The 22,563-nt window shown below is 45.8% G+C and overlaps 1 protein-coding gene across 2 annotated transcripts; it reads left to right on the forward strand.

The window, feature by feature from the left end:
* Positions 1–9,783: 9,783 nt before the first annotated feature.
* Positions 9,784–15,276, forward strand: LOC142473113 (keratin, type I cytoskeletal 47 kDa-like). Of its 2 annotated transcripts, XM_075580270.1 has the most exons (8): positions 9,785–10,437; positions 11,746–11,828; positions 12,110–12,266; positions 12,724–12,885; positions 13,456–13,581; positions 13,670–13,887; positions 14,517–14,716; positions 15,023–15,276. In XM_075580270.1, the coding sequence occupies exons 1-8, from the start codon at positions 9,865–9,867 to the stop codon at positions 15,121–15,123; spliced, it is 1,620 nt and encodes a 539-aa protein (XP_075436385.1). In that variant the 5' UTR covers positions 9,785–9,864; the 3' UTR covers positions 15,124–15,276. The 2 variants fall into 2 exon arrangements, with proteins under 2 accessions (XP_075436386.1, XP_075436385.1); XM_075580271.1 differs by lacking the exon at positions 15,023–15,276 and having other exon boundaries at positions 9,784–10,437; positions 13,670–13,892; positions 14,517–14,656.
* Positions 15,277–22,563: the final 7,287 nt, after the last annotated feature.

Below are 22,563 nucleotides of genomic sequence, written 5' to 3' on the forward strand. Positions count from 1 at the left end.
GCCCATATCACAACTCTCTCAGACTGCCCATATCATCACTCTCTCAGACTGCCCATATCATCACTCTCTCAGACTGCCCATATCACCACTCTCTCAGACTGCCCATATCACCACTCTCTCAGACTGCCCATATCACCACTCTCTCAGACTGCCCATATCACAACTCTCTCAGACTGCCCATATCATCACTCTCTCAGACTGCCCATATTATCACTCTCTCAGACTGCCCATATCACCACTCTCTCAGACTGCCCATATCACCACTCTCTCAGACTGCCCATATCACCACTCTCTCAGACTGCCCATATCACCACTCTCTCAGACTGCCCATATCACCACTCTCTCAGACTGCCCATATCACCACTCTCTCAGACTGCCCATATCACCACTCTCTCAGACTGCCCATATCACCACTCTCTCAGACTGCCCATATCACCACTCTCTCAGACTGCCCATATCACCACTCTCTCAGACTGACCATATCACCACTCTCTCAGACTGGTCATATCTCAACTCTTCCCCAGCAGGTCAGAACTAGAACATATCCCATATAATACATCATATATCATCTATAACCAGAACATATCCCATATAATACACCATATATAATCTATAACCAGAACATATCCCATATAACACATCATATATCATCTAGAACATATCCCACCCATCGGGACTTCTTCACCTCCTTGGACACCCTTGCCAACGAGATCCACCCGTCAACGAACATTTCCTGGGATAACATGTGAAAATACAGTTAAAACGATTTAAGCTACGGCCAGTCTCACAGCTCAACACTGGCCCCCTGTGACGGCTTAAGTTTGGCGATCTCCGTTTTTATTCTGTGTTGCCATGGTTACTCGGAGCAACGAGTCACTTTTCCCCTGCGGCAAAGCAGGCTCGCCACACGCCCCCTCCGCCCGAGGCTGCGGATATACAACAAGAGAAAATGTTTAGCCGTGTAACTGAACCAGTAATGCGAGTATCAGCCCGGTTATTCCCCCCCGAACTACCTGTGAACACGAAAAAACCAGGAGAAAGTTCAAATAAACGCGTGACCCGGCACGCCAAACCAGATCTAGATTTGCTGACACGCGGGGGGAAAACCTCTTCGCTGGTTTCACGATCGGGAAATACACCCCCAAAAATGACGCCGGCCGAGATACATGCGTGGAATAAACGATAAATACACAGGCGGGACAGCTTGGCTCGTCCCCAAAAATGTTGCACGCTTTGCTGATGTCGTTGTGCATTTTCTGCACACTTTGCAGCCAATATTGAGTTGAATTGATGACGTGGGGCCACTAACCTCCGTTATTGACTTAACAAGGCGCTGAATGAAGTTAACGCTCTGTTAAGTGTTAACGGGGACCTTCCAAGCTCACTAACGCAGTGTTACGTGCTGTTTTTCGCCCCCCCTTGCGTTGGTATGACGGCCGCTCGTGCTAATGATATGCAATAGAGGTGTCCCCTGTAACCACACATCTCCCCAGAGCTCCGTTATAATTAACGCAGGGATTTTAACATGACGTTAGTGAGGGGGTTAGCTCTACCCAGACCCTGAGATACCTGTCACATCATACCCAATGAAGGACCCTGAGATACCCGATACATCATACCCAATGAAGGACCCTGAGATACCCGATACATCATACCCAATGAAGGACCCTGAGATACCCGATACATCATACCCAATGAAGGACCCTGAGATACCCGATACATCATACCCAATGAAGGACCCTGAGATACCCGATACATCATACCCAATGAAGGACCCTGAGATACCCGATACATCATACCCAATGAAGGACCCTGAGATACCCGATACATCATACCCAATGAAGAACCCTGAGATACCCGATACATCATGCCCAATGAAGGACCCTGAGATACCCGATACATCATACCCAATGAAGGACCCTGAGATACCCGATACATCATACCCAATGAAGGACCCTGAGATACCCGATACATCATACCCAATGAAGGACCCTGAGATACCCGATACATCATACCCAATGAAGGACCCTGAGATACCCGATACATCATACCCAATGAAGGACCCTGAGATACCCGATACATCATACCCAATGAAGGACCCTGAGATACCCGATACATCATACCCAATGAAGGACCCTGAGATACCCGATACATCATACCCAATGAAGGACCCTGAGATACCCGATACATCATACCCAATGAAGGACCCTGAGATACCCGATACATCATACCCAATGAAGGACCCTGAGATACCCTAAACATCATACCCAATGAAGGATCCTGAGATGTTGGAAAGCTTGTAAGATATCAACTATTTGTTGGTCCATTAAAAGGTATCGTACCCCCTCCTACCTCTCCCTCCTCTGTTACTCCCTGAGATACCTCTGAGACATGATAATAGGATAGGCAAGTGTATTGTAATGGTAGAACATGATTCAGCACAAGCTCGAGCTTCTAGTTACCGTTGGCAAGATACTATAGGGCAGATACAGTGGGTCCATGGCGTCCGTGCGCGTGACGTCACCCGTGTTTTAGCGGCGTTTTTTGGCCTGGGTCCACGCGACCGGGAGGCGTGTCGGGGGGTGGGGGGGGGGGAGCGTGGCTGGTTCGCCCTCATTGGCGACCTGGCCATCGCGCTGCGGAGTCAAATCGATCTGATTCCTCGCCAAACTCGCGCTGGCGCAGGCGCGGTCTAAGGTTGCGATTATTGCCTTAAGGCATTGTGATCGCGCCACGCGTGCACTCCTCTGTGCGGTCTCGACGACCATAGACGCGTCCTAAGAGTCATATGTGGTGGTGTATGAATGTATGGTGTGTGTATATGCATCTGTGTGTATGGTGTGTATGTGTATAAGTGTATATATGAATGGTGTGTGCATGGTGTGTCTGTTTATATATGTATGGTGTGCGTATTTGTGTGTGTATACATATATATATATATATATATATATATATATATATATATATGTGTGTGTGTGTCTGCCACGTACACCAGACTCTACATAAGTGTGGGCAGCAGAGGTGTGAATTGTACCTATAGAGTACGTAAATGAACACTTGTTATTTTGCATACAGCTCCCGCTGCTAATCAGCGCATATGCAGCCCCAATAAATTAGACGCTCTGGGACAGAGGTGGATTAACTAGTAATACAACTGTATGAGCGATGGCACTTTTATTATCTGCAGATTCTCACGCTGCTGAGACTTGGACTGAGTGTATTTCTGTCCACTTGCCATCCAGGTAAGGGTTAATTGATGACGGATGATTCCGCATTAAGCTATCCTGTGCACGAAGGGTTACGGCCATGGTGAGCTGGTCAATCATTGGTACAAAGTACACACGCAGCAACATCAGGACAGTTACTGTATATATTCTGTTTGTGTGGCTCTCCTGAAGCCATAAATGCAGTGATAACGTTGCATCGTGTTCCAATGGTTGCTATGGGTGCCGAGTTTTAGAAGTCTGTCTATTTCATTGTTAATTGTCTTGTCCTACCTATGCTAATTTGTATGCTTACATGTTGCTAGGTAACACCCTGCCCCCCCCCCTGACCCTCTCCCACCCCCACCCCCCGACCCCCTCCCTCACCCCTGACCCCCTCCCCCGACCCCCTCCCTCCCCTCTGTGTTGCTCGTTTGGTGTCAAACTTGTCTATTTAAAGAGCGATTCTCACTTGGTGCGATAACCCCTGAAGAAGGTCCTCTTCGGGGACCGAAACGTCGGGCTCCTGTGTGTTATGGATCAATAAACACCGTCTATGTTTGCATTCATTGTGTCTGGTGCGGAAAATTAGACCTTTCTTTGTCTTTTCATTAATTATATATATATATATATATTGCTTTTTTATATACACACACACACACACACACACACACACACACACACACACACACACACACACACACACACACACACACACACACACACACACACACACACACACACACATTTTAACCCATTCAGTGCGAATAGCGCCTCTACTATTCGACCGCTAATCATTTGTGTGCAAACTTCCCCAGCAGCTTCCCGTGGTGGCTCCCCGGCTGGAAACTCATTAGCGCTGGAAACTTTCACGCACCGGCCGTTAACATGTTACCGACATGCCACGGGGTCACACACGTGATCTCGCTGCCTTTGGGGTGGAAAACCCCGGCAGAGGAACCACATGCTTTTTTACCGCAACGCAGAACGAGTGAGACGCTTCGCTCCTGCGCTTCTTACATACACACAAGCCTTAAAAACCCCAACAGAAAACAATTCCTTTTGTATGTCTTTAATAACCCCCCCCCCCTCCAGCCCCCCACTACCCCCCCCCCCCCCATTCATCAGCTCTGTGTGGGACATGGAGGCCTCTAAAACAGGTTCTCTGGGATGACCCATAATTACAGGGGTTTATCTCCACTGCAGTAATGATCTACAAGATCCCAGAGATCTTAACTACGGGATAGGGGGGGGGGGAGAGAGCTGGATTTATCTGGATTTATAGTGGATCTCCACTGCGGAGGTCAATAAAATATCAGGTAGCCTAACACATAAGAAAGATAGCCTGGAATAACAGGGTGCAGTTTAGCTGAGAATATCAGGTTTTTTCCGCATAGGATTTATTAGTTATGTCGGGGCAGTATTCGGGGGGGGGGGGGGAATATCACTGCATATTACACTTCCGCTGCAGTAATGATCTGCAAGATCCCAGAGATCTTAACTACGGGATAGGGGGGGGGGGGGAGAGAGCTGGATTTAGGGTTTCGTTGACCCTAGACTCAATGGCTAGTGGGCTTTTAAACTTTTAAACCCCTTCCCCCCCCTCCAGTTGTCAGTGTTGTTTGTCCTGTATGTCAGTCGGTCTTCCTTGTACGTGTAGTTTGTTCATATGGGGAAAACGAAAAGGAAAAGAGGGATTAAGGACACCGGTGTATGACAGTGTGTTGTTAGACCATGTTACGTATTGTACCATACCCCAATACCAAAACAAAATTGTTGGAAAAAAAAATTAAGAAAGGGACAATTTTATTAAATAAAAGACTGAAAAACTGCCAAAAAAAAAATATTCCCCCAAAACATGAAATAATGAGCAGCCGGTCCTCGCTTATCCGACAGAACACGTCCCGTAAACGTCCGTGGGTTAACGGCCAATCGGATTGCTGGTCCCGTGTTAATCGGCGGTGACTGTCGTATAATCAATCTCTCTCTCTCTCTCTCTCTCTCTCTCTCTCTCTCTCAATCTCTCTCTCCTCTCTCTCTCTCTCTCTCTCAATCTCTCTCTCCTCTCTCTTTCTCTCTCTCTCTCTCTCTCTCTCTCCTCTCTCTCTCAATCTTTCTCCCTCCTCTCTCTTTCTCTCTCTCTCTCTCTCCCCCTTTTCTCTCTCTCTCTCTCTCTCAATCTCTCTCTCTCTCTCTCTCTCTCTCTCTCTCTCTCCTTCTCTCTCAATCTCTCTCTCTCTCTCATTCTCTCTCTCTCTCTCTCTCAATCTCTCAATCTCTCTCTCCTCTCTCTTTCTCTCTCTCTCCTCTCTCTCTCTCTCTCTCTCTCTCTCTCTCTCTCTCTCTCTCTCTCTCTCTCTCTCTCTCTCTCTCTCTCCTCTCTCTCTCAATCTTTCTCCCTCCTCTCTCTTTCTCTCTCTCTCTCTCCCCCTTTTCTCTCTCTCTCTCTCTCTCTCTCTCTCTCTCTCTCTCTCTCTCTCTCAATCTCTCTCTCTCTCTCTCTCTCTCTCTCTCTCTCTCTCTCTCTCCTTCTCTCTCTTTCTCTCTCAATCTCTCTCTCTCTCTCATTCTCTCTCTCTCTCGTGAATAATAGGGGGTGGGGGATAATGATTACACGAATACTAGGGGGTAGGGTATAATGGTTAATTATTGGGGGTAGGGTATAATGATCTCTCTCTATGTATGTGTGTTCATATACAGAGAGGTAAAGAGAGCGTCCACAGGTAGTGTTAGGACCTGTATATAAGGACACACCTTGGCGTGGTTACAGGCTTAAAAATACTTTGGCCAAATAATTTGGCTAGATGACCTTTACTCAGGAGAAGACAGGATAGTACAGTACTTAACTATATAATGTGTCATGATGGAGGTAGCACTAAGGATCTGTGTCTTTTGTTGTAGACACGAGATCACAATCTCAGCAGCACACCTATAGATACAGATATATATGGTGTGGTGAGTTTGGGGTGCTGAGATTACAGGGGCTGTGTGTGTGTATATGTATATACAGCTCAACCCCGTTATAGCGCGATCCGTTACAACGCGGATCCGCTTATATCGCGGTGCACGCGTGGGCTCCAAATTTTCGCATGTATGAATACTTTACAACACGGTTATTGGCGTCTTAAATACTTTGTTGTACAACGCACACAATGGTACATTATTTCTAACGCCATCCGCTTATAACGCGACGTGATTCTGTGGACTCCCAAGCACAGCGTTATAAGGGGGTCGAGCTGTATATATAAAACTAATAGATTATACCGTTCTGTGGCTAACTAAATGCTTTTATTTGAGCGAGCTTTCGAGATACACTGATCTCTTCTTCCGGCGACGTGACAATGAATAAAGTTCTGTTCTTTAAATGAAAACGATATAAAACTCTGATAAGTCATATTTACCTTTTAATAATAAGCTAATCACACTTACATTGCAAACTCTTCAGGGGGAAGGGATTCCTTTTCCTATTGTTTTAAGCCGGAAACACTTATTACTTATTCCCACTCTGCGTTATAATATTATGTCACGTGGTGTATTGTAAAGGGCTGTGTTCCTGGATGGTGCTATATATAAATAGATAAATATATGTATAAAATATATTCACATACATTCTTACAACAGACAGTCGGAATCGGAAAATGACCCCGCACACCAACTCTCGTCACGGCACCTACACAAACTGTAACTGTCACCTACGTGCGGCAAAACTGGAAACACTGTTTGGCGCAAGCGTGGCCATCTTGTTTAACGGCGGACGACTTTTCCCAAAGGCCGGAGCGGCACTCAGCTGCACAGTTAGAACATTTTACGAAAGACGCACGCACACACAAATAAAAACCTGTTGAAAGTGTCCTTTTTGCTAATTTAAGATAGCAAAATTATTTTATTGTAGATCTTTAAGGAATGTATATAAAAACAAAAAAACCTGAAACTATCCAAATAATTGACCTTCGTGCATCCATTACTTTGCGTAGGCCCGACGCACAGCGCTATAGTTCCTGGGCCACAACTCAGGCCTGCTTTTTGGGCGCCTGCAGAAATGGCCGTGCGAAGGAGAACACCCAAAGGAGGGAGTTGTGCGTGAAGGGTGACCGGGTGTCCAGTACTGAACCGGACTGTCCAGTAATAAATGAGAGGTAATACTGGACATGGAAGGGGAGGGGAGGGGGGGGGCACGATTTCCCTGAGATGGGCTGCTGCTAGGGGGCTGAGCAGCTTCCTCCGTCATGATTGGCTGCTACTGGGTAACGCAGCCAATCAGGAGGAGGTGTCAGGAGCCTAGGGGGGGGGGAGCCACGGAGAGAGGAGGAAACAGCATGGAGCAGAGAGGTGTGTGTGGGTGCGGGCATGTCTCGAGCACCTTGCACCTTTCAACCATTGTGCCCAGTATTTTTGGAGAAGCCTCCTGGCAACTCCATGTGTGTGCCAAGCCATGTTCTAGGGAGGGAGGACTGCGTTCTTCTGCACTCTGTGGCTGCCACAGGCTGACAGCGGTGTCTCTGCTCAACTTCATTTTACTTGCAGAATGTGCAGGGCATGGGGTGTTTAATGCAGTCGTAAATCATGTTTAACAAACAGTAACCATAAACCTGCAGACCTGCTCCATTGAAACGTTTCTGCATTTTAATTTAGGGCTAAGTCCAACTGTTGCATAATTTCAGTGCTGAATGTTGTCACACTGCATATACCCCCCCGAGGGGCTTTCTGGGCCTGGGGGAGTAAAGTGGCTTACCCAAATTCCCCAAATACCTCACACCGAGGCCCCAGCTCAATATGCTGCAAAACCGTCTCCCGTGTGCTGAAGAAACTGCGCTGAGAAGACCTCTTCGCAGCGTATTAATATAGGGAAATCAGGGTCTAAACACGGATCCCCCCCACTGTGCCGATCTTGTGTTTGACCAGGGAGACCCCCCATGGTTTATAAAAGTCAAAGAGTGAGGGTGGCCGGACGTTGAGGTTACACCACTCAACAGCTACACGGAAATGATCCAATGGCTGGGACTAGCCAACCTAGTGTGTCCATCATGCCGATATTCCGGGGGCTGGTAGCTACACTGTCCAGTGTTTTCGTTGAAAATAGACACTCTTCCAAGCGGGCTCCCAATATATACGCCCAGGTGACTTACTGGTATACACTAGGTGTATCTCCGGAAAATTCAACGGCGCAGATAGCTTCAACTATTTGTGTAGGATCACGTATGGAAAGCCTCCACTCCACACTCTCAAGGATATGCACATTTAAAATCTATACAAGGGTCAGGCCGTGCCTATAGTGCCGTCGTTGGCAACGGCGACGCGGCGGGTGACGTCACCCGTCGCCACCGGCGAAAATTATGCTTCGTCCGGGCGGCGGGGGTCGCGGGATCCCGGCACTTTGATTTGTTCAAGGCGCCGTCACGTCATGTGACGGCCTTTGAAAAATCAAATTTTTGCCGGCTTTAGATTTTCGCCACGACGCTCCGTCGCTTGTCGCCGTCGCGCGCACTACAAGCGCACGCGGCGGCGGCAACATATTTGTTTCGGACGACGTCGACGTCGCCGGCACTTTAAGCGCGGCCTAAGGGTGAGTTGGAGTATGCGCTCAGTAACCATCTCACCACCGTCGGCAGTGATCTCGGGCTCTTCCCTACGTTACCTCCGGTCTGCTAGTTTCCAGAGGCGAAGGCACTCGGTCGCGTTTCTTGGACTCGACGCATTTCGCTTACCCGGTAGATCCCAATATATAATAACTTTTATCACAACTTTATTTCGTGTCGCCGTTTTCTCCCCCGTGGCAATCAGAGCGCGTCACAATTACCGCCCAGCGCGCGGGGGGGAGGCAGCACATAGGAATGTTACAGACACAGCCCCTTCCCCACAGAGCTTACACTCTATGGTGCCAGAGGCGATGAAGTGGTTTGCCCAAGGAGCTGACACCAGGAATTAAACCACTGATTCAACCTCAGTGTCATTGCTTACACAGTCCGTCTCTTACTCACTGAGCCGCTCTTCCTGTGTCTTGCATGTGCCAGGCTTATATATGTTACAGTAACTACACTGACATTCTAATCAACGCACTGCACACTACTACAGCACTGTATGGATCTCTTTCTTCACCTAACTATTTGGGAAGACTGTGTATGCCCCCATCACCCTGCTGTTACGAAGTAGTGGGCACTGATTATATTCTAGGCCCAAAGCAAGCCCCTGCATACAGCACCCACCCAGAAAGATAAATAATTACCCGTGGGGTTTGTGGCTAAGAGGCCAGTGCTACCGTCTCCCGAAAGAACTCTCCAACAGAGACGGTAACCCCGATATAAAAAAAAAAAAGCCCCGCGGCAAGGTCAGAGAGATCGCACGGGGGGGAGATAACCTTTTTGGGAGGAGAAAGAATTTGCCTCTCCCTGTTTTTTAACCGACTTGTAACAAACAGCCTGAGGACAACATATTTGCTATGCAGGTAAACTGATTATGTTAGTGCAATGTGTACAACAGGTGCTGAGCTGGCAAAAAAATAAAAAAAGTATTGTTCTCTAGGAGGACGTCCAATTTTTTTAACTGACCCACCCACCATATTCTGTCTATAAAGGATGAAACCCAGACCCTGCACATTCACATTCTCTCTGCTTCGTCTACCTTCTCTGGGTCAGAGGAAGTCCCCCCCTGCTAAGTAGCCAACATGTCGTCTTATCGTTCCGGTGGTAGATCCTCTTTCCAAAATGCCCAAAGCGGTGGCCCGAGTGGCTTTGGAGGAGGGGGTGGAGGCTTTGGAGGAGGGGGTGGTGGATTTGGAGGAGGTGGCGGTGGGTCAGGTGGTGGCGGTTACGGCGGAGGCGCGAGCTTAGGCTTTGGTGGTGGTGGGTCAGGGGGCGGTTTCGGGGGGGGGGAATTCGGCGGCGGTTTCGGAGGGGGGGGATCCGGCGGCGGTTTCGGAGGGGGGGGATCCGGCGGCGGTTTCGGAGGAGGGGGATCCGGCGGCGGTTTCGGAGGGGGGGGATCCGGCGGTGGTTTCGGAGGGGGGGGATCGGGCGGCGGTTTCGGCGTGGGGTCAGGAAACGAGAAGCAGACCATGCAGAACCTCAATGACCGTCTGGCTACCTACCTGGACAAAGTGAGAGCATTGGAGGAAGCTAATACCGACCTGGAGAAGAAAATCCGAGAGTGGTATGAGAAGCAACTTGGCGTAGGGGCCGGTGGAACTGCTAAGGACTACAGCAAATACTTTGAGATCATCGCAGACTTGAGGAACAAGGTAAAACTTTCTGCCATCTGTATTGTAATGCTAAAAGATGTCTACGTTTGCCTTAGAAATCAATATACTGTGTGATATAATCAATATCTGGGTAGCAACAAGCCAGCAGTTTTGTTGGCAAAAAGATGCTCTGAGATGTTTCCTGGATCACGTGCGTTCTGTGTGACATAACGCCCCCCCCTTGGCAATCACACCCTTTCCAAGACAGAGACCCGTGCAGCAATTAAATTAAAACGACGGAGAGGGAAATCGGAGAGAAATGGACTTTCTTTCTCGATTGGTATGAAAAACAAAACAACACAAACAAAATGATCCGAATGCAGCTCAACCCCCCTTATAACGCGGTGCTTGGGGTCCAGAGAATCACACCGCGTTATAAGCGGATCGCGTTAGAAATAATGTACCGTTGTATGCGTTGTACAACAAAGTATTTAGGATACCAACAATTGTGTGATAAAGTATTCATAAATACGAAAATTGGGAGCCACGCGCGCACCGCGTTATAAGCGGATCCGCGTTGTAACGGATCGCGCTACAACGGGGTTGGGCTGCAGCAAGCGCCCCAAATCTGAAACCGTATTTTTGAGCAGACGGTAACGTTTTCGTTCCCGAAAAAGGTTAATTTAGCCAATGAAGGCATCATAAAATAAATGTTTTCTCTTAACTCGTTGTGAATGTTTACATGCAAAACACTAAAGCTGCAGTTCAGTCTTTTTTTTTTACTTCAATAGTTTCATGTGGGCAATCTGTAATTACCTAAAGAACTGCATAGCTGCCGGTCAATTCGTTCTCCGTCTATTGATGGGCAAAGTTTGGCGACATCTTTAAATATGGGGAATGTAAATGGTTGCTATAGGAACAAGCATGCTGTTAAAATAGAATACAAGACAATTGGTCTTTCAAAGTTGTTGTTTTTTAAAACAGAAAATGCTAAAAGTATTTTTTCTTACTACAGAACTGATTTATTAAAAAAAAAAAACACACATGCAGGATATTGCCTGAACTGCAGCTTTAAGAGAACAATGCAATGCGGTGAATATCTGCGGCACATGGTTACCACCTGCTAATAGTGAATATTCCCTGTAACGTTTCCATTTGCTGACATTGGAGAGTTTGGTGCATCTGAAACTTGAGTATATCCTGACTGCCAGCTGGGGTTGTGCCGCTTCTGGTGTGTTCCGATACTGAAACTCAAGTGACAAATAGCTGCACGTGTCTTTGCGACACATGGCAGCTCCTTCCAGCACCTGGAAACCGTCGTACCCATCACACTCAGCTAATGGCTCTTTTTTCCCTCTCTTTTTGTAGATCATCGGTGCCACCATTGATAATTCCCGCGTTATCTTGCAAATAGACAACGCCAGACTGGCTGCTGATGACTTCAAACTGAAGTAAGTTCAATGTACCCCGTGCACCCCAGAATATACATGTAATTATATCCATATCTCAGTAAGATTAGTGCATTAAATCAGATAATAAAATCATGTATAGTGGTGCATGATGGGTAAGGTGGAAAAATTGGATCCATTGTTCCAGGACAGTTACTACAACTAACGTTTCACATCATAACTCCACTGAGAAAGTTTCACTTGGGAAAGGGACTGTGCGGTGGACACGTTAGACAATTCACTTCTAATTAGAAGGTAATGCTAATCATCTCTCTCTCTCTAAGGTATGAGAATGAGCTGGCTCTCCGCCAGAGCGTTGAGGCCGACATCAACGGCCTCCGAAGAGTCCTGGATGAGCTGACCATGTCCAGAGGTGACCTGGAGATGCAGATCGAGAGCTTGACTGAAGAGTTGGCTTATCTCAAGAAGAACCATGCAGAGGTGAGCGGAAAGGGTCGGGGCGGTAAAGATTTTTGGTTTCTTCAACCCAGACATGCAACCCCATTGGGGGCTTGGGCATGTTTTGGGAATTAATTCCCACCAGAAATAAATACGCTACAATGCATAATGATACAGAGTATGAATGTCTCCAAAAGCCCATACTGACACAACAGAAAAGGTTATGTAGGAATTCCTGATATATCTCCTGCTACTCTTCTGCGTTTTTATTAGCAGACTCTTCTGTTGCCTACTATGTGTGTACAAACAATAGAGGTTTGATTGGACATAAATGGAGTTAACTCCTAAATGCTTGGATGCCCATTCGCATTGTCCAGATAGAGGAGGTAACATGCCTACTTAAAAACGGTGTGGACACCATGACCATTTATGGTGGGTATCCCATGTACTCTTGCTACGACTCTTTATACTGATCCGTGTCCTCTGTCTGACTGCTCAGGAGGTGGGATCTGCTCAGGGCGGCGCCGCCGGCCAAGTGAACGTTGAAATGGACGCGGCTCCTGGTATAGATCTGACCAAGCTCCTGAACGACATGAGAGCGGACTATGAAAACTTGGCCGAGAAAAACCGCAGAGACGCTGAGCAGCTGTTCAACCAAAAGGTAACATCTTTCCCTTTGTCCTCTTGGCCCACGTAGGGATGACCATGAATGGAACATTCACAGCCATCTAGAGTTACACAGGCTCGTTGAAAGCAGAGGGTGATCCTTCTATAATTAATGTGATGATGCATTAAGGATGAGGGCTATACAGTGACAGTCCCAGAACAATGAGCTGTTACTTAAAGTGACTACTAGCAATACAGGCCCACTGAATCCCACTATATATCAGTCCCTGCCCCAAATAGTTTACAATTTAATGGGGAGACCTTACAGAGACAGTAGGAGAGTGTTCTGGTAAGTGCGTCTACAAGGGGTCAAGGTCAATGCATCTGAGATGTATCAGCCAACAGAGCTACCCATATGCTTGGTTAAAGAGGTGTGTTTTAAGATGGGTCTGAAAGGTGGAGAGAGTGGGCGCCAGTTGGATATTGAGGGGAAGGGCATTCCAAATTAGTCCATTCTTCATTCTCAGTATCACTGGAGCCCGTCCCCTGATCTCGAACCTCGGGTAGTGCCGGCTCATTCCGGGCCTTCCAGATGTTGAAGCGAGTTCTGCTTTTGTCATTCCAGAGCAATGAGTTGAAGAAGGATATTTCAGCCGGCGTGGAGGAGGCGCATTCAAGCAAGAGTGAAATCACCGACCTGAGACGTACGCTCCAGGGCTTAGAGATCGAGCTCCAATCTCAGATGGCCATGGTAGGTCATAGCTAAAGTAGGCTGAAGCTGGTATCAGCAGCCCGTTCTGTAATGGATGCAGTAAGGTTTCCCTTTTATCCAACGCTAGAAAAAATCCCTTGAAGACACTTTGAACGATACAGAATGTCGCTACGGAGGACAGCTGGCGCAGATGCAGAACATGATCACCAGTCTAGAGGAGCAGCTGATGCAGATTCGGTCTGACATGGAACGACAGAATCAGGACTACGAGCAGCTGTTGAACATCAAGACCCGCCTGGAGATGGAGATTGAAACGTACCGCCGCCTGCTGGACGGGGAGCTAGGGTAAGGTCCGTGTAACCACGTAGAAGCATCCAACAACCAAATAACATCACTGGGACCTCGTTCCTACAGGGCAAAGAGCAGCCACATGGGAATGCAGCCCACATTCCAGCATCAGAAGTGACAATGTACTGTAGGCAGCTCGCTTCTAGCATTTCGTAGGAACTCGTGGAAAGTTATGTTACGTCTTATGACGCCAATGTTTGGGGAACTACCATATAGTAAAACAATATATAAGTAGAGTACTTGAATCTGCACAAATGTCCCACTGAGTGATATAGTCTGTTCCAAACGGGACAGCCATTAAAATAATGGACTGTATATACGTGGGATGTTGGCATCCGTGGCCTTGTGGAAATAATGGTATCTTTCTGTGTCTAAAATGGGAGAATCAAACTTTTACACTTGGACCCATGGTCTGCTTGGTAATGTGCATTATTGCGAAGGCAAAGCTGGGTCCAGATGGAGCTACATGTTACACTGCAGCTTGTTCAGCAAGTGAAGTCCAAATGTTTCCTATATGTGGGTCCCCTGTGTATAGGAAGAACAGGGGGCACTGTAATAGGAAACATTTACTGGGATACAACTCTTAATTGTGCTGTAACACATGCATAATATTCATATTCCCTTAGAAAATCCTCCTCCTCCTCCTCCTCCTCCTCCTCAACTGCCAAGTCCTCGTCTTCATCGTCTGCGTCAAAGGCGACTTCTCAGTCTTCCGCAAATCAATCCGCCACATCGTCTTCGGCAAAGACGACTTCTCAGTCTTCCGCAAATCAATCCGCCACACAAGCCAAAGCTTCGCCGGCATCTTCTGTGGATTCCAAGAAAGGTAATCAGGGGTTGGGTGGTCGGTTCTTATCTTGTCTCTCAGGCGGACCTTCTGCTGTACCGGGCAGTTGGGTTGAAGGACCGTTTCTACACTAGCTTTCTCTGTCTATATCAGATCCCTTTGCCGGGTATAGAAAGCGTCAGGAAAACCAGCGTAGAGATGATGGCGTCACGCAGTTATTGATTAGGCCTCTTTTTAAGTCCAATGTCTTGTCCAATTATGCAAGAAAAGGCGAGGATTTGCTTTCTAGAAGAGAGATAGGCTTGTACCCAGTTTTAATCGACTTAATCTACCTTTTGTTTCCAGATCCCACCAAAACCAGAAAGGTGAAGACCATTATTGAAGAGGTGGTGGATGGCAAAGTGGTCTCATCCCGGGTTCAGGAAGTTGAAGAGAAGATGAATTAAAGAAGAACCCCAAAGCGCGATGGAAGGGTTTTCAATGAAAAAGGAAATGTCTAATTTCAGGGGAGGGGGAGGGGTACAAATTGTATCAGCTACCAAATTAAATGGATGTGGAGCTTTCTCTTTACGATTCAATAAACCTTCTTATGCATTTGACCACATTGGCCATGCGCGTTTCTTTGATGGTGCCAGGGTGCCGACATATTCCGTAGAGCGGTACAATTGGGGTGGCAGAGTGATATCAATGGCATCAAGTGAACGACATACAAAGAAAGACAGAGGAGCGTAGACAGATAGAGACGAGGGCTCAAACACGGGGGGCGTATTTAATGAGGTGGTACGCCGTAACAAACCTTCCAGTGTTGGATGACCTCTTCACGCCCATCCGAGTATCTGGATGTATACTGGGAAACCAGTCATTTAGCTCCATTTCTACACCTTTCTCATTAGATTGGCCCATTCCTGGGTCTTCCACGGGTTTTTCTACACGGTGAAGGCTTCCACCAAGGAAGACAGTGGACCAGATTGATGCTATGGCAGCAGGAAACCGGTTGATTAGAAGGTCTTTTCTGCCGGTTTCCCGCTGCTATAACATCAATCCACTGAGTTCCTCGGAGGTGCGACGAAGAAACCCCGCCCATTAATGCGTGCAAAATAAAATACTGCAAGCGAAACGCGCCGGGGGCGGCTTCCGTTCACCAAGGGTCATGCAACAAAATTCCGTGTTCACTGCAAGGGTGCCTCGTGGTCACTCACAGCCATTGCACACACAGCACTCAACAGGTTACTGATAAGCAGGGCTGATGTATGTATGTATGTATGTATGTATGTATCTGTGTATGTATTTATGTAGGTATATCTTTATTTATATAGCACCAGTAGAAGAAACATAGGGCACAACGGATTTCTGCAAATATAAACTCATTTATTGAGCCAACACAACGTTTCGACCTCAAAAGTCATCATCAAGTGACATAACACACAATCCCAAAATACAGCATTTAAATAGCACCCTAATCCCCATAATGCAATATGTCCAATTAGCATAGATAGAAAACATGTGCTGCATATCTCCATTCCTCCAATGTCCACACTCATGATGCAATCGTATAACCTCTAATTCAGCTGCCTCAAGGCTGCCCCCGCAGATTTTTCCTCCATCTTCATTATGCTGCGTCCATGTCCGATGACATCATCCCCCTGGGTCCTGTGTAGTGAAACGCCATGCGTTTCGGTGTCTGCGCAAGCGCAGTCCGTCTTGCCGTATCCACCTTTGATGAGCTCACTCTTCTGTATCCTGCATGATGAAACGCGTACAGCGCGGTGCGTTTCCGCGCTGAGCGCATGCGCAGTCCTCCTGAATGCCGATTTCCTCCTGTTAGATTTTTCATGGGCCGCATGATGACGCGGACTGCGTGTCAGTCACTGCGCATGCGTCGTAGTCCTCTGTGGTATCCGCATTTATGTATATAGCACCATTAATGTACACAGCGCGTCACAGCAGTAATACACGTGTATGTATGTATATCTTTATTTATATAGCGCCATTAATGTACATAGCGCGTCACAGCAGTAATACACGTGTATGTATGTATGTCTTTATTTATATAGCGCCATTAATGTACATAGCGCGTCACAGCAGTAATACACGTGTATGTATGTATGTCTTTATTTATATAGCGCCATTAATGTACATAGCGCGTCACAGCAGTAATACACGTGTATGTATGTATGTCTTTATTTATATAGCGCCATTAATGTACATAGCGCGTCACAGCAGTAATACACGTGTGTATGTATGTATGTCTTTATTTATATAGCGCCATTAATGTACATAGCGCGTCACAGCAGTAATACACGTGTGTGTATGTATGTATGTCTTTATTTATATAGCGCCATTAATGTACATAGCGCGTCACAGCAGTAATACACGTGTATGTATATATGTCTTTATTTATATAGCGCCATTAATGTACATAGCGCGTCACAGCAGTAATACACGTGTATGTATGTATATCTTTATTTATATAGCGCCATTAATGTACATAGCGCGTCACAGCAGTAATACACGTGTATGTATGTATGTCTTTATTTATATAGCGCCATTAATGTACATAGCGCGTCACAGCAGTAATACACGTGTATGTATGTATGTCTTTATTTATATAGCGCCATTAATGTACACAGCGCGTCACAGCAGTAATACACGTGTATGTATGTATGTCTTTATTTATATAGCGCCATTAATGTACATAGCGCGTCACAGCAGTAATACACGTGTATGTATGTATGTCTTTATTTATATAGCGCCATTAATGTACATAGCGCGTCACAGCAGTAATACACGTGTATGTATGTATGTCTTTATTTATATAGCGCCATTAATATACACAGCGCGTCACAGCAGTAATACACGTGTGTATGTATGTATGTCTTTATTTATATAGCGCCATTAATGTACATAGCGCGTCACAGCAGTAATACACGTGTATGTATGTATGTCTTTATTTATATAGCGCCATTAATGTACATAGCGCGTCACAGCAGTAATACACGTGTATGTATGTACGTCTTTATTTATATAGCGCCATTAATGTACACAGCGCGTCACAGCAGTAATACACGTGTATGTATGTACGTCTTTATTTATATAGCGCCACTAATGTACATAGCGCGTCACAGCTGTAATACACGTGTATGTATGTACGTCTTTATTTATATAGAGCCATTAATGTACACAGCGCGTCACAGCAGTAATACACGTGTATGTATGTATGTCTTTATTTATATAGCGCCATTAATGTACATAGCGCGTCACAGCAGTAATACACGTGTATGTATGTATATCTTTATTTATATAGCGCCATTAATGTACATAGCGCGTCACAGCAGTAATACACGTGTATGTATGTATGTCTTTATTTATATAGCGCCATTAATGTACATAGCGCGTCACAGCAATAATACACGTGTATGTATGTATGTCTTTATTTATATAGCGCCATTAATGTACACAGCGCGTCACAGCAGTAATACACGTGTATGTATGTATATCTTTATTTATATAGCGCCATTAATGTACACAGCGCGTCACAGCAGTAATACACGTGTATGTGTGTATGTCTTTATTTATATAGCGCCATTAATGTACATAGCGCGTCACAGCAGTAATACACGTGTATGTATGTATATCTTTATTTATATAGTGCCATTAATGTACGTAGCGCGTCACAGCAGTAATACACGTGTATGTATGTATGTCTTTATTTATATAGCGCCATTAATGTACATAGCGCGTCACAGCAGTAATACACGTATATGTATGTATATCTTTATTTATATAGCGCCATTAATGTACACAGCGCGTCACAGCAGTAATACACGTGTATGTATGTATGTCTTTATTTATATAGCGCCATTAATGTACATAGCGCGTCACAGCAGTAATACACGTGTGTGTATATATGTCTTTATTTATATAGCGCCATTAATGTACATAGCGCGTCACAGCAGTAATACACGTGTATGTATGTATATCTTTATTTATATAGCGTCATTAATCTACACAGCGCGTCACAGCAGTAATACACGTGTATGTATGTATGTCTTTATTTATATAGCGCCATTAATGTACACAGCGCGTCACAGCAGTAATACACGTGTATGTATGTATGTCTTTATTTATATAGCGCCATTAATGTACATAGCGCGTCACAGCAGTAATACACGTGTATGTATGTATGTCTTTATTTATATAGCGCCATTAATGTACACAGCGCGTCACAGCAGTAATACACGTGTATGTATGTATGTATGTCTTTATTTATATAGCGCCATTAATGTACATAGCGCGTCACAGCAGTAATACACGTGTATGTATGTATGTCTTTATTTATATAGCGCCATTAATGTACATAGCGCGTCACAGCAGTAATACACGTGTATGTATGTATGTCTTTATTTATATAGCTCCATTAATGTTCATAGCGCGTCACAGCAGTAATACACGTGTGTGTATGTCTTTATTTATATAGCGCCATTAATGTACACAGCGCGTCACAGCTGTAATACACGTGTATGTATGTATGTCTTTATTTATATAGCGCCATTAATGTACATAGCGCGTCACAGCAGTAATACACGTGTATGTATGTATGTCTTTATTTATATAGCGCCATTAATGTACATAGCGCGCACAGCAGTAATACACGTGTATGTATGTATGTATGTCTTTATTTATATAGCGCCACTAATGTACATAGCGCGTCACAGCAGTAATACACGTGTATGTATGTATGTCTTTATTTATATAGCTCCATTAATGTTCATAGCGCGTCACAGCAGTAATACACGTGTGTGTATGTCTTTATTTATATAGCGCCATTAATGTACACAGCGCGTCACAGCTGTAATACACGTGTATGTATGTATGTCTTTATTTATATAGCGCCATTAATGTACATAGCGCGTCACAGCAGTAATACACGTGTATGTATGTATGTCTTTATTTATATAGCGCCATTAATGTACATAGCGCGCACAGCAGTAATACACGTGTATGTATGTATGTATGTCTTTATTTATATAGCGCCATTAATGTACATAGCGCGTCACAGCAGTAATACACGTGTATGTATGTATGTCTTTATTTATATAGCGCCATTAATGTACATAGCGCGTCACAGCAGTAATACACGTGTGTGTATGTATGTCTTTATTTATATAGCTCCATTAATGTACATAGCGCGTCACAGCAGTAATACACGTGTATGTATGTATGTCTTTATTTATATAGCGCCATTAATGTACATAGCGCGTCACAGCAGTAATACACGTGTGTGTATATATGTCTTTATTTATATAGCGCCATTAATGTACATAGCGCGTCACAGCAGTAATACACGTGTATGTATGTATATCTTTATTTATATAGCGTCATTAATCTACACAGCGCGTCACAGCAGTAATACACGTGTGTGTATGTATGTCTTTATTTATATAGCGCCATTAATGTACACAGCGCGTCACAGCAGTAATACACGTGTATGTATGTATGTCTTTATTTATATAGCGCCATTAATGTACATAGCGCGTCACAGCAGTAATACACGTGTATGTATGTATGTCTTTATTTATATAGCGCCATTAATGTACACAGCGCGTCACAGCAGTAATACACGTGTATGTATGTATGTATGTCTTTATTTATATAGCGCCATTAATGTACATAGCGCGTCACAGCAGTAATACACGTGTATGTATGTATGTCTTTATTTATATAGCGCCATTAATGTACATAGCGCGTCACAGCAGTAATACACGTGTATGTATGTATGTCTTTATTTATATAGCTCCATTAATGTTCATAGCGCGTCACAGCAGTAATACACGTGTGTGTATGTCTTTATTTATATAGCGCCATTAATGTACACAGCGCGTCACAGCTGTAATACACGTGTATGTATGTATGTCTTTATTTATATAGCGCCATTAATGTACATAGCGCGTCACAGCAGTAATACACGTGTATGTATGTATGTCTTTATTTATATAGCGCCATTAATGTACATAGCGCGCACAGCAGTAATACACGTGTATGTATGTATGTATGTCTTTATTTATATAGCGCCATTAATGTACATAGCGCGTCACAGCAGTAATACACGTGTATGTATGTATGTCTTTATTTATATAGCGCCATTAATGTACATAGCGCATCACAGCAGTAATACACGTATATGTATGTATATCTTTATTTATATAGCGCCATTAATGTACACAGCGCGTCACAGCAGTAATACACGTGTATGTATGTATGTCTTTATTTATATAGCGCCATTAATGTACATAGCGCGTCACAGCAGTAATACACGTGTGTGTATGTATGTCTTTATTTATATAGCTCCATTAATGTACATAGCGCGTCACAGCAGTAATACACGTGTATGTATGTATGTCTTTATTTATATAGCGCCATTAATGTACACAGCGCGTCACAGCAGTAATACACGTGTATGTATGTATGTCTTTATTTATATAGCGCCATTAATGTACATAGCGCGTCACAGCAGTAATACACGTGTGTGTATGTATATCTTTATTTATATAGCGCCATTAATGTACATAGCGCGTCACAGCACATAATACACGTGACCATCATATAAATAACAAATAATACAAATAACAGATCATGGGAATAAGCGCTTCTGACATAAAGGAAGAGGAGTCCCTGCTCCGAAGAGCTTACAATCTAATTGGTAGAATTCCAATGCAGGGCCCCTGGCCTGCGGCCAGAGTCCAGGTTCTGAAGCAGCTCCGTGGGGATCCGTGTGTCGGCCATCTTTTATGAGCCCAGCAAAGTGTTTTCTAATGGTTGATACTTGTCCTGAGTGGTAAAACAGCGCTGCGCAAAGAAACTCCCCGCGCCTGCCCCCCCCCCCCATCTCCCTACCTGGTCCCTCCTCGGTCGCGCGCCCCCCCCCCTCACGTCCAATGATGTGTCAAATGACGCTGCGGGGTCATGTGCCGTCACGTGTCCCGCGACGTAATTTGACGTCACGTCTCCATGGTAACGGGCGTCTTTCGACGACGCGTTGTCATAGAGACGCGTGACCAGAGTCTGGTAATTAACTTTACGCAGGCCTCGTGCTCTCAGCGCAGTGCCTTTGTAACCCCCCCAGAAAAGTGAGTGGGGGAGCAGTGAGTGACTGGGTGTCGCAGTGAGTGGGGGAGCAGTGAGTGGGGGAGCAGTGAGAAGGGGAGCAGTGAGTGACTGGGTGTCGCAGTGACTGGGGGAGCAGTGAGTAGGGGAGCAGTGAGTGACTGGGTGTCGCAGTGACTGGGTGTCGCAGTGACTGGGTGTCGCAGTGAGTAGGGGAGCAGTGAGTGACTGGGTGTCGCAGTGACTGGGTGTCGCAGTGACTGGGGGAGCAGTGAGTGGGGGAGCAGTGACTGGGGGAGCAGTGACTGGGGGAGCAGTGACTGGGGGAGCAGTGACTGGGGGAGCAGTGACTGGGTGTCACTGAGTGGGGGAGCAGTGAGTGGGGGAGCAGTGAGTGGGGGAGCAGTGAGTGACTGGGTGTCGCTGAGTTAGGGAGCAGTGAGTGGGTGTCGCAGTGAGTGGGTGTCGCAGTGAGTGGGTGTCGCAGTGAGTGGGTGTCGCAGTGAGTGGGTGTCGCAGTGAGTGGGTGTCGCAGTGAGTGGGTGTCGCAGTGAGTGGGTGTCGCAGTGAGTGACTGGGTGTCGCAGTGAGTGGGGGAGCAGTGAGTGGGGGATCAGTGAGTGAGTGGGTGTTGCAGTGAGTGGGTGTCACAGTGAGTGGGGTCGCAGTGAGTGGGGTCGCAGTGAGTGGGGTCGCAATGAGTGGGGTCGCAGTGAGTGGGGTCACAGTGACTGGGTGGCGCAGTGAGTGGGGGAGCAGTGAGTGGGGGAGCAGTGAGTGAC

This window comes from Ascaphus truei, chromosome 23 (assembly GCF_040206685.1).
Source record: "Ascaphus truei isolate aAscTru1 chromosome 23, aAscTru1.hap1, whole genome shotgun sequence".
NCBI lineage: Eukaryota > Metazoa > Chordata > Amphibia > Anura > Ascaphidae > Ascaphus > Ascaphus truei.

Excerpts from the sequence above, each read along its gene's own strand:
- LOC142473113 (XM_075580270.1), top strand. The coding sequence starts at position 9,865 with ATGTCGTCTTATCGTTCCGGTGGTAGATCCTCTTTCCAAAATGCCCAA. Across the intron at positions 11,829-12,109 it reads GCTGATGACTTCAAACTGAA|GTATGAGAATGAGCTGGCTC; the intron begins GTAAGTTCAATG and ends TCTCTCTCTAAG. Across the intron at positions 14,717-15,022 it reads TTCTGTGGATTCCAAGAAAG|ATCCCACCAAAACCAGAAAG; the intron begins GTAATCAGGGGT and ends TTTTGTTTCCAG.